The sequence below is a fragment of the Amyelois transitella genome, chromosome 14 (genome assembly GCF_032362555.1).
Source record: "Amyelois transitella isolate CPQ chromosome 14, ilAmyTran1.1, whole genome shotgun sequence".
Lineage (NCBI taxonomy): Eukaryota > Metazoa > Arthropoda > Insecta > Lepidoptera > Pyralidae > Amyelois > Amyelois transitella.
In genome coordinates, this window is record NC_083517.1 from 453,918 (window position 1) to 468,426 (window position 14,509).

Below are 14,509 nucleotides of genomic sequence, written 5' to 3' on the forward strand. Positions count from 1 at the left end.
GACTGAGAGGAAACCTTTGTGAACTGCTTTTATAGACGATTGTCTACATAACCATGATCCAATATGAGTTAGTGTTGAAATAGTAAATTATGTACATCTGAGTTGTATAATATACATACATACATCTTTATCCCTTGCGGGGTACACAGAGCCAACAGTTTTAAGGAGACTGATAGGCCACGTTCAACTGTTTGACTTAATGATACAATTGAGATTCAAATAGTTACAGGTTGCTAGGCCATCGCCTAAACCCAAGTTTATAAGCCTATCCCTTAGTCACCTTTTGCGATTTCCATGGGAAAGTGACGAAGTGGTCCTATTCTTTTTTTCTATTGGTGCCCGGGAAACACACGGCAAACGTACAAAGTCAAATAAGTTTTCAAAAAGGTTCTTAATATTTTTGATTGCTTATTTGCGAAAACAATGTTTCAAGAATACCTACGCATGGATATGTCATAGTCATGTCAAATAATACCTATTACAAATAAAAAAATAATTTACAATGACATTAACTTTCTTAATTTGCATTTAAAAGCCCATGTTATTAATTTAATTCAATGCAATATTTGCCTGCCTAAAATTTATTAGACACTTTTCCAGTTCTTCGACCCAACGACCTATCTTTGTTTCAAAGACCTCAAAATATAATTGAATGCTTAATTATTTCGTTGTTTTTAAAAGCGTGTCATAAATGACAATTCAATAATTAAACACGATATTGTAAATAAATACCTATATTAAAATAAATACCTATATTAAAACATTAACCCATGAAGCAATCGTGTAAAATTACGTTTTGTCTCTCAGCAAACGTCTGATGGGAGGCAACAGGTGACCGTCGCGCGCGCATCTTTCTTGCGCAGCGTATTGCTATTGCAATACAGCGCGGGAATGCTGCCTGAGTGATAGGAAACCTTCCTAGGGGTCAAAATTTAAATTATAACCTTTTTAGTCTATAATTTTGAATAGTTTGTACCTATATAAAATATAAACAAGCTTTATTCTCGTAACCTAGTTTAATGAAACAACAAAATATTTTTGGCAAAAGTTACGAAACACATGTTACAATAATAATTAAACCTATATATAAACAAATACTCACGTCTTTATCCCTTACGGGGTAGACAGAGCCAACAGTCTGGCAAAGACTGACAGGCCGCGTTCAGCTGTAAGGCTTAATGATGGTATTGACATTAAAATTATGTCTCACCGCCTCTGCCTGTTTTTTAATGTAAATAAGTAATATACGTATTTTTCCTTTTAAACCACGCAATATTGATGTTGGACAGTTGGCTCTGTCTACCCCGCAAGGGATAGGTATAGACGTGGCTATATGTATGTATGTACGTAAGATTAATGTTTTTTCAGTTAATTTAATTCGAAAGTTTAATAAGTTCCGGGAAAGAGGCGTGATTTTATGTACCTATGTATAATACATACATACATACATATGATCACGTCTTTATCCCTTACGGGGTAGACAGAGCCAACAGTCTTGAAAAGACTGATAGACCACGTTCAGCTGTTTGGCCTGAATGATAGAATTAAGATTCAAATAGTGACGGGTTGCTAGCCCATCGCCTAAAAAAAGAATCCCAAGTTTATAAGCCTATCCTTAGTCGCCTTTTACGACATCCATGGGATCGAGATGAGAGTGGTCCTATTCTTTTTTTTATTGGTGCCGGGAACCACACGGCACACCTATGTATAATGTAAGTTTAATACATACATAACAAACGAAACCGGGGCGGGTTGTTAGTTTTAGATTGACGAATAAAAGTATCAGTGGCTGGCATCCCAAAGTTCACAAGATAACTTAATTAACTTTATCCGAAGCTGCTCATTTGATTTGAAGTCTAACATGTGATCAGCGAATGATACAATACAAATGAATACAATTATTTTTATAAGTCAGTGTTAGATGTGAATTGAAAGAAGATTTAGTGACAGAAATAAAAAAGAAAATTCAAATCCAAAACTTTTATTCATTATAATGGGACACTTCAACATCGCTCAATAATTGTCATATCTTTTGGTTTCACAACTTTGGTTCGCGACAAATTAATTACTTAAATCTAAGTTTACTGCCGCTCCCAAAGCCTCACAGCCAGTAACAAACTGCACTGCAGCATTGTCTTCAACAACGTCAACTTCACAATTATCCAAACCTAGAATAGCAAATGTAGACGAGAGAATACATTGTTGTGATTTAAATATAAAATAATGCTGGGATGTTTTGGTCAAGTCGTAAAGATGAATGAAAGCGGCCACTGTAGCATGACACGCGCGATGTCGTTTTTATCGCGCGATAAACTAACGCCGTCCCTTTTCATGTCATAATAAAGAGTGAAATAATAAAACCGGACAGTCTGAGTAAGCAAATATGGTAAATGCAAATAGAAACACTTTGGAAGTCTAGACGAACGTACCTTGATAAATTAGGGACAGCGTATGCAAGTGGAAAGATGAAACTCTCTACTACTACTCCGGGAGAGAGCTCAAAAAGAAATTCGTATCCAAATCAACTGTATAAAATGATTTGGGTACAGCCGTGTGGTTCCCGGCACCAATACAAAAAAGAATAGGAACACTCCATCTCTTTCCCATGGATGTCGTAAAAGGCGACTAAGGGATAGGCTTACAAACTTGGGATTCTTTTTTAGGCGATGGGTAAGCAACCTGTCACTATTTGAATCTCAATTCTATCATTGAGCCAAACAGCTGAACGTGGCCATTCAGTCTTTTCAAGACTGTTGGCTCTGTTTACCCCGCAAAGGATATAGACGCGACCATATGTATGTATGTATATTTGGGGAAGGATTTCATAATTTCGCTTTATCATATAGTCACTCTGTCTCCCTGTTTCTTCTCTTTTTGCTCGCTTTGCTCTCCTGGGAATTTTCTGATAAAGCATCCCTACCATGTTACTCCTGAGGAGTATGATTCTGTGCCTAAAATTCGAGTGTGAATCTGTACCAAATATCCTCTAAAAAAATAATCAAATTGATAAAATATTTATAATCTTTAAATAAAATCATTTGAACACATTGTCTTACAAGTGAAACAGCTAAACGTTCAGACGATCAGTCTTTTCAAAACTGTTGGCTCTGTCTACCCCGCAAGGGATACAGACGTAATTATATGTAAGACATTATAACTAAGTATTTCTTATAAAATTTTAAGTTGATAATTCTGCAAATTAGGGGAAAAAAAACATTCATCTATAAATACTGTATTTATTATTCAATGCTGCTAGAACAATGATAATAATAACATTGCTTTGACACCAACTTTTATCGCGGCCGAATTTATCTTAACTCAAACAACACATTATCTGGCTGTGAACGATAAAATACATTACATTAAGGCCGTCAGGTGCTACTCTTGAGAATCGTAAGAAAAAGTTAAAAGATTGTAAATATTGTAAAGGTCATAGGTCAATTGTGCCGTGTGGTTCCGGGCACTAATATAAAAAAATATAGGACCACTCAATCTCTTTCCCATGGATGTCGGAAAAGGCGACTAAGAGATAGGCTGATAAACTTAAGATTCTTCTTTTAGGCGAAGGACTAGCAACCTGTCATTATTTGAATCTCAATTCTATCACTAAACCTAACAGCTGAACGTTCCGCCAGGCTAGGTGTGATGTCTGGGGAACCGCGCGACAATGTTGTGTCGGAGGGTGTATTTATGCTGCAATACTTTGTTTTCATCGCTTGATTTATAATTTTCATGATATGTCATAAATGCTCGTCAACAAATTTATGATGTATCGTGTAAGCATAAAGACTGCAGTAATAACACCATTTATATATCCTTACGATATTTTTTTTTCTAGTAAATAAATTCATAAACTACAGGATTAATTTTCACGCAAGTTTGCACACTGATAAACTATACCTTCGTGTACACCATATAAGTCACTTTAGCCCAGTTGGGAGTCCAATTCCCATGGGGGTGAATTCCCGGGTCAAAGTTTCATAATCACACAACAAGAGTCATCGACCACGTGTGTATCTCCAAAACCGACCTGTCAAAATGTGACGAGGTTAATTAATTCGATCTTGTATTGTCGCTTCAACTTGCCATTTAATTACTAAACATTTTGACTGACGTCTGCGGTAAGGTACGGCCCAAGATAACACAAAAAGCAAATAAAAGTGCGAACAAAAACTTGTAAGGAAAATATTTGCAAGACTATTGGCTCTATCTTCCCCGTATGGGATAGCAACGTGATATATTTCTTGTATAATATAAGTCAACTGGCAGCAAATGTCTTTAGCGTTAGCCTGTTATAAGTAAAGTTATACGAAATAATTGTAACCTCCTCATAATTATACCACTGAACAGAACGATCTTCATAAATTTTTGCACCCTTATATGTATATTTGGAGTAAGAAAAAGGACACTTTTAACACGTGCGGAGCCGCGGGTCCGATGCTACTTATAAAATAATTTTAAAATGGACGTCCACCATGTTCTAAATTGGCGTTATGTCTTTAATCATGTGTTCTATCTTGATATCAACTACATATATGACATTATTACTTCTTCAACATACATTTTGTAAGTTGCTTGAGTAGACTGTATATAGATTTGGTCATTGAATCTCTTAATAAAAAGACTTATTTAGAAATTATGATATGATTTGACAAGACAAAGGATCTATGACAACGCAAGAATATTAAGAGGGTAAACGACTCGCGAATTTGCTTGTCTTCTGTGATATTTAGTTTATTGGGCTGCATAGACGACCTCTGTAGCGCAGCGGTAATTAGCTTGTCTGTGACACCGGAGGTCCCGGGTTCGAATCCCGGTCAGGGCATGATGAGGAACGAACTTTCTCTAATTGGTCTGGTTCTTGGATGTTTATCTATATAAGTATTTATTGTAAAAAATAGTATCGTTGAGTTAGTATCTCGTAACACAAGTTTCGAAAATATTTCGAGGCTAACTCAATCTGTGTAATTTGTTCCGTATATACAGGGTGACATTTAAAACAACTGCATCCTTTAAACATAGACTATACCCATGCTTCTGAGCCGTTTGAGCCTATTTTTATTTAAATTAAACGTCATCATTTTCACATTTAAAAAACCCTCAAAAACTACATCACACGCTTTATTAAAGACCAATACTACAAAATGAAATTAAAACTAAACATGTAAATAAATGTCTGAAAAATAAATTATTTTTCTAGTATAAAGATCAAGTAAAGTACAGAGTTGTCGAGATCGCTCAGCTTGAAGCTCAATTATGTCGTTGACCTCTGAATCTTACGCGTCGCTTTTCCGCCCCGGCCGGGGTGATATTACGTATTTAGGATCGTGGATTTTGATACTTTTATTTTTTTTCGTACTTTCTGAAATATGAACCGATATTTTTCTTTTAACGTTTTTAAATATCCTTTAGATGAGTACACTTAACAGTTAAATTTATGCAGTTGAATTTAAAGTCACCCTGTATTTATTTATTTTATTTAAAGTGCGATGGCGGGGCCCGCCGGCCGCCTGGAACGATTAAATAGGCTTGTTCACAAAGTATGTGTTTGTCATTGCAGGCAGAAAAGCAATCCTGCGCAACATCAGTGGCACCTTCAACTCCGGCGAGCTGAACGTCATAATTGGCCAGTCCGGGGCCGGGAAGAGCTCCCTCATGGACATCCTGGCTGGATACACGTAAATATTATCTATATTCCACTCATTTAAATTAAGAAGTGAACGCGATTTCACCCGTTTCAAACAAAAACCTTCTAGTTTCCGTTCCCGCTAGAACTTTGCGGGGAATCCCCTCTTGGTACACCTTGAGACTACATAAAGAACCTACATGCCAAATTTCTAATCTCTACATCCAAGCTTCTTTCTATTGACGTTAATCCCGGTTACATCCTTACCTCCCTTTCGGGAACACCATTCTAAATGTCTATTTTTGTACATATTCTTGTATGTTTTTGACCTTTTTTGTTATGGTGTTTAATGAATAAATTCTTTTTATTTTTACTTTTTTACCGCTCTCAATAAGATCCAGAGGTGCGCCTTTGACCATGATACTAGATTGAATAAATAGTTTACACGAAGCATCTCCATCTGAACTCTGCAACCTTTGCAGGGAAACCTAGTCCTATTAGATAATGGTTACACAGCCAGTTGCTTGAATGTACAGTATTTCTCACAATATCCCTCAATATAAGAGCATCGGTTGGCACTCAAACTTAGTTACATAGTTAAGAAAAGAGTCTCTCGTATATGGCCGGGGAAGAATCTAAAGTTGTGCCGCGTGCAAAACGCTTTTTAATCGGGCATCACCTTTTTTTTTCTGTGAGAACATAGCAACTATTTAGGCAACTAAAGGGCGTATACCTACTATTACAGCGGACGTTTTTAGGCAAGGGCTTAACGCTACTCCTTTTCGGGAAAAGCGCGCAAGCGGGGCTCCCAGGACTATCGGCCTTTGCCGGGCACCAATGACTATTAAGGGAATTTATTTATTTATTTAAACTTTATGCCCGTAAAATGTACCACAGGTGGACTTAGTGCCACAAGGCATTCTCTGCCAGTCGAACCTTCGGACCAAACTGAGATGGATGTACGGGTGGTGCGATAACTGTTAAAGAAATAATAACATTAATATGAATAAAAGATTACTTAATACACTTACATATAATAGTTTACATACATAAGTATGACTATAGATATATACTGCATATAAAATAAACATATATATACTACATAAGTTGGATGATTGTGTAGAGTTAAAGACAATCTACTGGTCATAAAGATGATAATAGACTTGCTCCCTGAATGCAAATCAATAGAATGGAACTGTATTATCTTCTAGAAATTTCTCAATCCGTAATCTAGAAAGGTCTACATCTTTCAAAGATCACGAGAGCGACCGACGCTATTTTAAATCCCCAACAATTGGAGCCGCGGTGGGCGAGTCAAGACGCCGGACGTGCGAATATTGCCCTATTAGCTGGGGCGTGAGACAAGGTAGATTGGCCGTCTGGTTTCCGCCAGATAAGAATGGATACAATTCTATCCATGAGGCGACTTATGAAAAATATATGCGGCCAGCTTTTTGTATATTACTTACATATATACCATCCGGCCTGTTTCCCATTGGGATAGGCAGAGACTATTGTTGTATTTTAGATTCTGTTTTCTCAATCATTAGATGACCCATTCTTATGTAAGTCGGTGAGAATCTGTGACCTAACTCAGGTTTAGAGCAGGCAGGCCTTTAACTTCTGTGCCTGTCCAAAACAATGATGATTAAATCGTTTTTAACAAAGTAGCAAAAACAAACGCTTCTTTAACTATTTTCTGCCACCAGAGCATGGCAGGTGCGACGCCGTTGTCATCGCGCGAAAATCCATCGCCCTTTATTATGATGAATGAGACAGCAACAGATTTTCGCGCGATGAAAACGGCGTCGCGCATTTCACGCCACGGGAGCAGAAAAAGGTTAAAATTTTCCCACAAATAAACTATTTCATTTTAAGGAAGACGAGATAGACCTACTTACTTTAAATTGTGAATAATATTGTACTAACTGAACGTGGATTAACAGTCTTTCCAACACTGGCTTTATCCACCCCGTAAGGCACAAAGACGTCATTATGTAATAGGTATGTATGTATGTACGAGTATGTAGGTAATCTTGTTCAAATTATTATGAATGACAATGCGAGCAGTAGCCGTGCTTTATCTTGTGTTTTGGTAAATGTTATTTAAAACCAACGTTACATCACTAAAATTTATCTTAATGATGTTTACCGTGTGGTTCCTAAACTTATATTTAGCATAGAGATGAAATTCTGCACAATGAAGTCATCTAGATAAACCCAGTAATATACTAGTGCCGTGGTTCCCGGCACCAATAAAAAAAAGAATTCTCATGGATGTCATAAAAGGCGACTAAGGGATGGCTTACAAACTTGGGATTCTTTTAGGTGATGTGCTATCAAGCTGTCACTATTTGAATCTCAATTCTGTCATTAAACAGCTGAACGTGACCTTTCATTCTTTTTTTGAGATTGTAGGCTATGTCTACCCTGCAAGGGATATAGACGTGATTATATGTATGTATGTATGATGTTAAACAATACTTCTCTTTGTCCAGCGTGAGTGGTCGACCGGTTAAGGTAAACAAAAAAAGCGTGACACACATGGAGGCAAAGGTACAAATCCTACGGCGGCGCTATTAGGTACTCTTTTCTGAGATATACATTAGTTTGTGTGCTAACCTCTTACGTCGAAAGAAAACTTTATGAGAAAACCTGCACATTCAAAATTTAATGTTGGGTTAGTTACAGATAACAGACGGGAGTCATCTCATTAAAAAACGTTTTAGCCCGTTGTAAGCAATTAAAAAAAAACATTGCAACAAATAAATGCAACTGACATGCAAGTATTGTATTTATAATCTATAAGTTACAATTTTATTATAGGCAAACAGTATAAATATTACATTTTTTTTATATATTTTACAATTCCCTCATTTGCAACACGTTAAGATTTACAAGTATGTGCGAAACGTAATTAAAAGCAATGAAACATTACTTTAGAACAATAAAATAAAACACTGTAGTACAATAAAACATTTACCTCATGAAGTCTAAAGGACAAAATTAAGGGTCAAAAGTCATTAGTTTGGTTACATATCCTGTTAAAATTTTGTTATTTATTCACTTTACAGGACCTTGTAAAGGAACAAAATGTTCTATGAAGTAAAACTGCACTTATTCTTAATAATCACTGTTTTTAACTATATATTTGGACTCATTGACATTTAATGTGTTACATTACAAAACTAATATGAACTATTGGTTAAACATTTGTACTTAAATTGTATAAAAAATTATATGTACCCTATATAAATAAAAAAATTATTATTATAATTTTTTATAAATTATATATTATTAATATTATATATTTATTATAATTCTTTTGTACTTAATTTACAAAAACGTATTAAAGTTTCCGCGTCATTCTTTTTCTTTTCATAATATATTTTTTATAAGTGGCCAGTTCTAACCAATTTAAATCTGTTGCTTATTTCAAAGAGGTTGCATGATTTTATTTTCAAATAATATATCGTTGAGTTATGGTCCATAACACAAGTCTCGAACTTATATCTCATAGTCTCGTATATAATTATTTCATTCTTTTATTGTATATATAAAATCAGATTTTTTAAGCACTACATCTACCGCTGATTTTTATGTAAATTCAGGCAGTCAAACGAAGCCGGTTGCAATGTTTTTGACAAACTGGTTTTAGGCAGTTTAATCAAACAATTATCATGATGGCTGCCAACCGGCTTGCCAACAAGATAACGGGCCATCACTATCACATTCCTGTCATGTAACAGTTCAACGGGGTTGACTCACAATTCGATAGCTACTTGCGAATTTCCTATGAACATACATACATACATATAATCATGTATATATCCTTATGTATATAAAAAGAGCGTTAAGGAGTATGTTGGGTGTGAAATTGAGTGACCGGATAAGGAACAGCGTGATAAGGGAATGTTGTGATGTGAAAGAAGATGTAGTTACAGGAATAGATAAGGGTATGTTGAGATGGTTCAGTCATGTGGAAAGGATGAATGAAAGCAGGTTGACTAAGCAGATATACATGGAGAGTGTGGAGGGAAAGGTCGGGGTGGGAAGACCTAGACGAACATATCTTGATCAAATTAAGGACGTCCTGGTAAAGGGTCAGGTCAAAAGTACCCGAAACCGCCGAGCTTGCATGAAGAGAGTTATGAATGTGGATGAAGCAAAGGAAGTATGCAGGGATCGTGGCAAGTGGAAAGAGGTAGTCTCTGCCTCCGGGAAAGAGGCGTGATTTTATGTATCCATATATGTTCAGCTGTTTGGCTTATTGGTAGAGTTGAGATCCAAATGGTGACGAGTTGCTAGCCCATCGCCTGAAAGATTCTCAAATTTATAAGCCTATCCCATAGTCGCAGTCGGACAACGTCCATGGAAGGAGATATTCCTCCTATTCTTTTTATATTGGTGCCGGGAACCACACGGCAATGCCACATACCACTGATTTATAATCACTTTAAAGATTTACTTCGCGCTTTAATTTGATGTACAATTAGTTCCTAAAAATATTCAATACATTACACAAATTAACCCTTAAATTTTGACAAATTACAAACATATTATCTATACTATTATTTTAAAGCTGAAGCTGTTTGTTTGTCTGTGCCCGCGACTTCGTCCGCGTGGAATAGTTATTTTGGGCATCATTGAAGTTTTTTTCACATTTTCCATTATTTCTTCGTTCCTAATAGTTGCAACGTGATGTTATATAGCCTAAAGCCTTCCTCGATAATTGTCTATTCAACACAAAAATAATTTTTCAATTTAAACCAGTAGTTCCTGAGATTAACGCGTTCAAACAAACAAACTCTTCAGCTTTATAATATTAGTATAGATATTTAGAGTCACCTAAATAAATCCTAAAAGTCTATATCCCTTGCTTGTATACAAATTATATTTAGTACATTAAAATATAATATTTAGTACATCATTATTTCAATAAGAACGTAATTTTTGTACGGTTACGAAGTCGATCGTAAACAACTAGTGATCGTTATTAGTAGTTCTTTAGAAATAACTCGCCGCTGCCTCGCGCGGCGCGGCGATGTGGCTGACGCCCTAACTAATATGCAAATATAAATATAAACTATTTTAAATCTTTGTCTAGGTCGTTCAACTCTGCGTTGATCAAAAACACACTAAGCAAAACAAATACGGACATGTGACGGGTAATTATATAAAGGAATTAAAAAAGAATTTATGAAAAAAGAATAACTTTAAAAGATTTTTTTATTAATCTGTATTGATACTTGACTTTTTGATTATAAATTGTGTTAATGAGTAACAGAATTCTAAAGTAAGTTCAATACTTGTGTTGTACAATGATACTAACTAAACGATGCTCAATTTTGTGACATACATAACATATACATTAGGGACTAATAGGGCGATAAAATATTATATTTAAATGAGAATATTGTATTATTATTTTATATATTTTATTACGTATATTTATGTATGTTTATATTGATAGATAATATTTTCATTTAAAAATTATATTTATGATTATTTTATATATTTTATTTTGTATATTTATGTATATTTACGAAAACAAAGGTTTGTCAACGAAATTTTCAGTCTAATATGTGTAAGTTCAATTCATAGTTCACTCTTTATTGTTCTATTGTCTAAATTAGTCATCAAAAAATAGTCATCAAAGGGATTAATAATATTTACGGATAAAACATATTGATATTAGGATGATATAGAGATATAACTATCTATATATCTAGATTTAGATAGTATGAATCATACGATGATTCATTGGCGCCTGCCATAAAATTTATTGGGAACATCTGGTATATAATTATAACAACCTATCTTTACATCTACATTAATTTAAACAATATAATTCTGGTACTATGCGGGCTGCATTACTACAATTATTATTCATTTAATTTAATAGCTGTCACCAGCGACTAGTATGATAGAAAGGGAGCTTACAAATAACTATTTTATTTTCTTTAAAGGGTTATTTTTTTAAAGAATTCTCTGCCAGTCAATGTTAAGATAATGGTAAATACATAATAAATAGTAGTGTCAATCAGAGCTATTATTTCATGCATTGAAAAAAATTAGTTTATAAACTTACATATATGAAAAAAAAATACCAACTCATATACCTATAAGTTATTAAAATTTAATGTTAATCGTAATTAAATTTAATAAATAGAAAAAAATATAAAAAATGATGTATTAAAATTTTAATTTGTTTGTAATTATAATATTTTTAGGTAACGCAAAAAAAAATTAAATTCAAATTTCAAATTCAAACTTTTATTTGCATAATATGAGTACAACAAGGTCTTAAATATTATGTATAACAGATCTTCATATTTACCCTTTCGGATGTTGCAAACATTTTTATGTATTGTTATTATTAGTACAAATAAACATTGAAAATTTGTTTTAACAAAATCCTGTATATACGTACATACTGTTCACAGTTCTAGTTTATAAAGTTGCGGTTAGGCTCACATTACAACGTTAAGGCATATACACACTAACCGCAGTTCAACGTATACTTTTTTATATTGATACCGGGAACCACACGGCACCAATATAAAAAAGAATAAACTATATAATATAAAGGAGAGTATGGATGGAAAGGTCGGAGTGGGAAGGCCTAGACGAACGTACCTTGATCAAATTAAGGACGTCCTGGCAAAGGGTCAGCTCAAGAGTACCCAAAATCGAGCTTGCATGAAGAGAGTTATGAATGTGGACGAAGCGAAAGAAGTATGCAGAAATCGTGGCAAGTGGAAAGATGTAGTCTCTGTCTACCCCTCCGGGAAAAATATGTATGTATTTTATATATAAAAAACGTTGTTTTGTCATAATGTTTAAGTAATTTCTAGTAAAAAAAAAATTTATCACTAAGGGGTATGAAAAATAGATGATGGCCGATTCTCAGACATACACAATATGCTCACAAAATTTCATGAGAATCGATCAAGCCGTTTCGGAGGAGTACGGGAACGAACATTGTGACACGAGAATTTTATATACATATAAGATATACTATGGAAGTATGGATATAGACGAGGCTTTATTACTACCGTACTACCGTTATTATTACCGTGTGGTTCCCGGCACCAATACAAAAAAGAATAGGACCACTCCATCTCTTTCCCATGGATGTCGCAAAAGGCGACTAAGGGATAGGCTTACAAACTTGGGATTCCTTTTTAGGCGATGGGCTAGAAAACTGTCACTATTTGAATCTCAATTCTATCATTAAGCCAAATAGCTGAACGTGGCCGTTCAGTCTTTTCAAGACTATTAGCTCTGTCTACCTCGCAAGGGATATAGACGTGACCATATGTATGTATGTATGTTTATTACTACTAGACGTCGGTATGTAAGCACCTTTAGGAATGCCTGTTTAAAACAATGAGGAAGCATCTATTGACAGTCCTTAGCCGCTTCCTCACCAGTACTTGGAACATACCTATTCCGATATTTCTGAAGCAAAAAATCACATACCTTAATATACTACGAGTATCAGTACTTAAATATATCCGTGTAAAGATAAAAAATGCCTTTTATGGTGGTAACATTGGCGCCATGTTGGTATGCGCTTACAGTTAATGTCATATATGGTATCTGAGGTAGAATGTGACCCGTAAATATGTATAGTTTAAAATAATAAAACAATAATATACGAGTAAATAACTAAGATTTATTAACTTAATTTCAAAGATGACTAAACGATACTGTAATTTATAACAAAATATATACTCGGCGGCCTCTGTGGCTCAGCGGTAGTACGCTTGTCTGTGACACCGGAGGTCCCGGGTTCGAATCCCGGTCAAGGCATGATGAGAAAAGATCTTTTTCTGATTGTCCTGGGTCTTGGATGTTTATCTATATAAGTATTTATTATAAAATATAGTATCGTTGAGTTAGTATCTCGTAACACAAGTTTCGAACTTACTTCGAGGCTAACTCAATCAGTGTAATTTGTCCCGTATATATTTATATTTATTTTATATTTTATATTTATATTTATATACACTGCATATACATAATCGCGTCTAAGTCCCTTGCGGGGTAGACAGAGTCAAATTGAAAAGACTGATACGCCACGTTCAGCTGTTCTTACTGATAGAATTGAGTTATAAAAGAACGCCACGTTCACAAGCCTATCCCTTAGTCGCCATTGACGACATTCATAGGAAAGATGTGGAATAGTCCTATTCTTTTTAAACATACATATAATCACTTCTTTATCTGCCAATAATGTTGAAGAAACTGAAAGGCCACGTTACAAATCATACATACATATTGCGTCTTTATCCCTTACGGCGTTGACAGAGCCAACAGTCTGCCAGTGACATAGCACTGAATGCCATGTTCGCTTAATAATGAAACTGAGATTTATAATACCTGACAACACATTACTAGCCTGTCGCCTAAAATAATTCCAAATTTATAAACATAAGAACAAATTTTTAAAAGACGTCAATTTTCATTATAGAAAGCCAACAAGTGGTCAGCTCTACGTGAACGGGCGTGTGCGCGATGAGGACACCTTCCGGAGACAGTCCTGCTACATCCTGCAGGACGACCAGCTCCAGGAGATGCTCACTATCCAGGAGAACTTGACCATCGCCGCGGAACTCCGTCTCGGGAATCATGTGAGCAGGGAGCAGAAAAAGAAACGGGTAAGGATTTACATCCATACATACAAACATATGGTCACGTCTATATCCATTGCGGGATAGACAGAGCCAAACATACATACATAAATCACGCCTCTTTCCCGGAGGGGTAGGCAGAGACTACCTCTTTCCACTTGCCACGATCTCTGCATACTTCCTTCGCTTCATCCACATTCATAACTCTCTTCATACAAGCTCGCCGGTTTCGGGTACTTTTGAC

General features: G+C 35.2%; 1 protein-coding gene across 1 annotated transcript in view; it reads left to right on the forward strand.

The window, feature by feature from the left end:
* Positions 1–14,509, forward strand: part of LOC106129171 (ATP-binding cassette sub-family G member 4) — a 34,926-nt gene that overhangs the window by 5,884 nt on the left and 14,533 nt on the right. The window contains exons 2-3 of the mRNA XM_060947833.1: positions 5,561–5,678; positions 14,106–14,292. Of these exons, the coding sequence (XP_060803816.1) occupies positions 5,561–5,678; positions 14,106–14,292 (305 nt within the window). The remainder of the gene's footprint in view (positions 1–5,560; positions 5,679–14,105; positions 14,293–14,509) is intronic.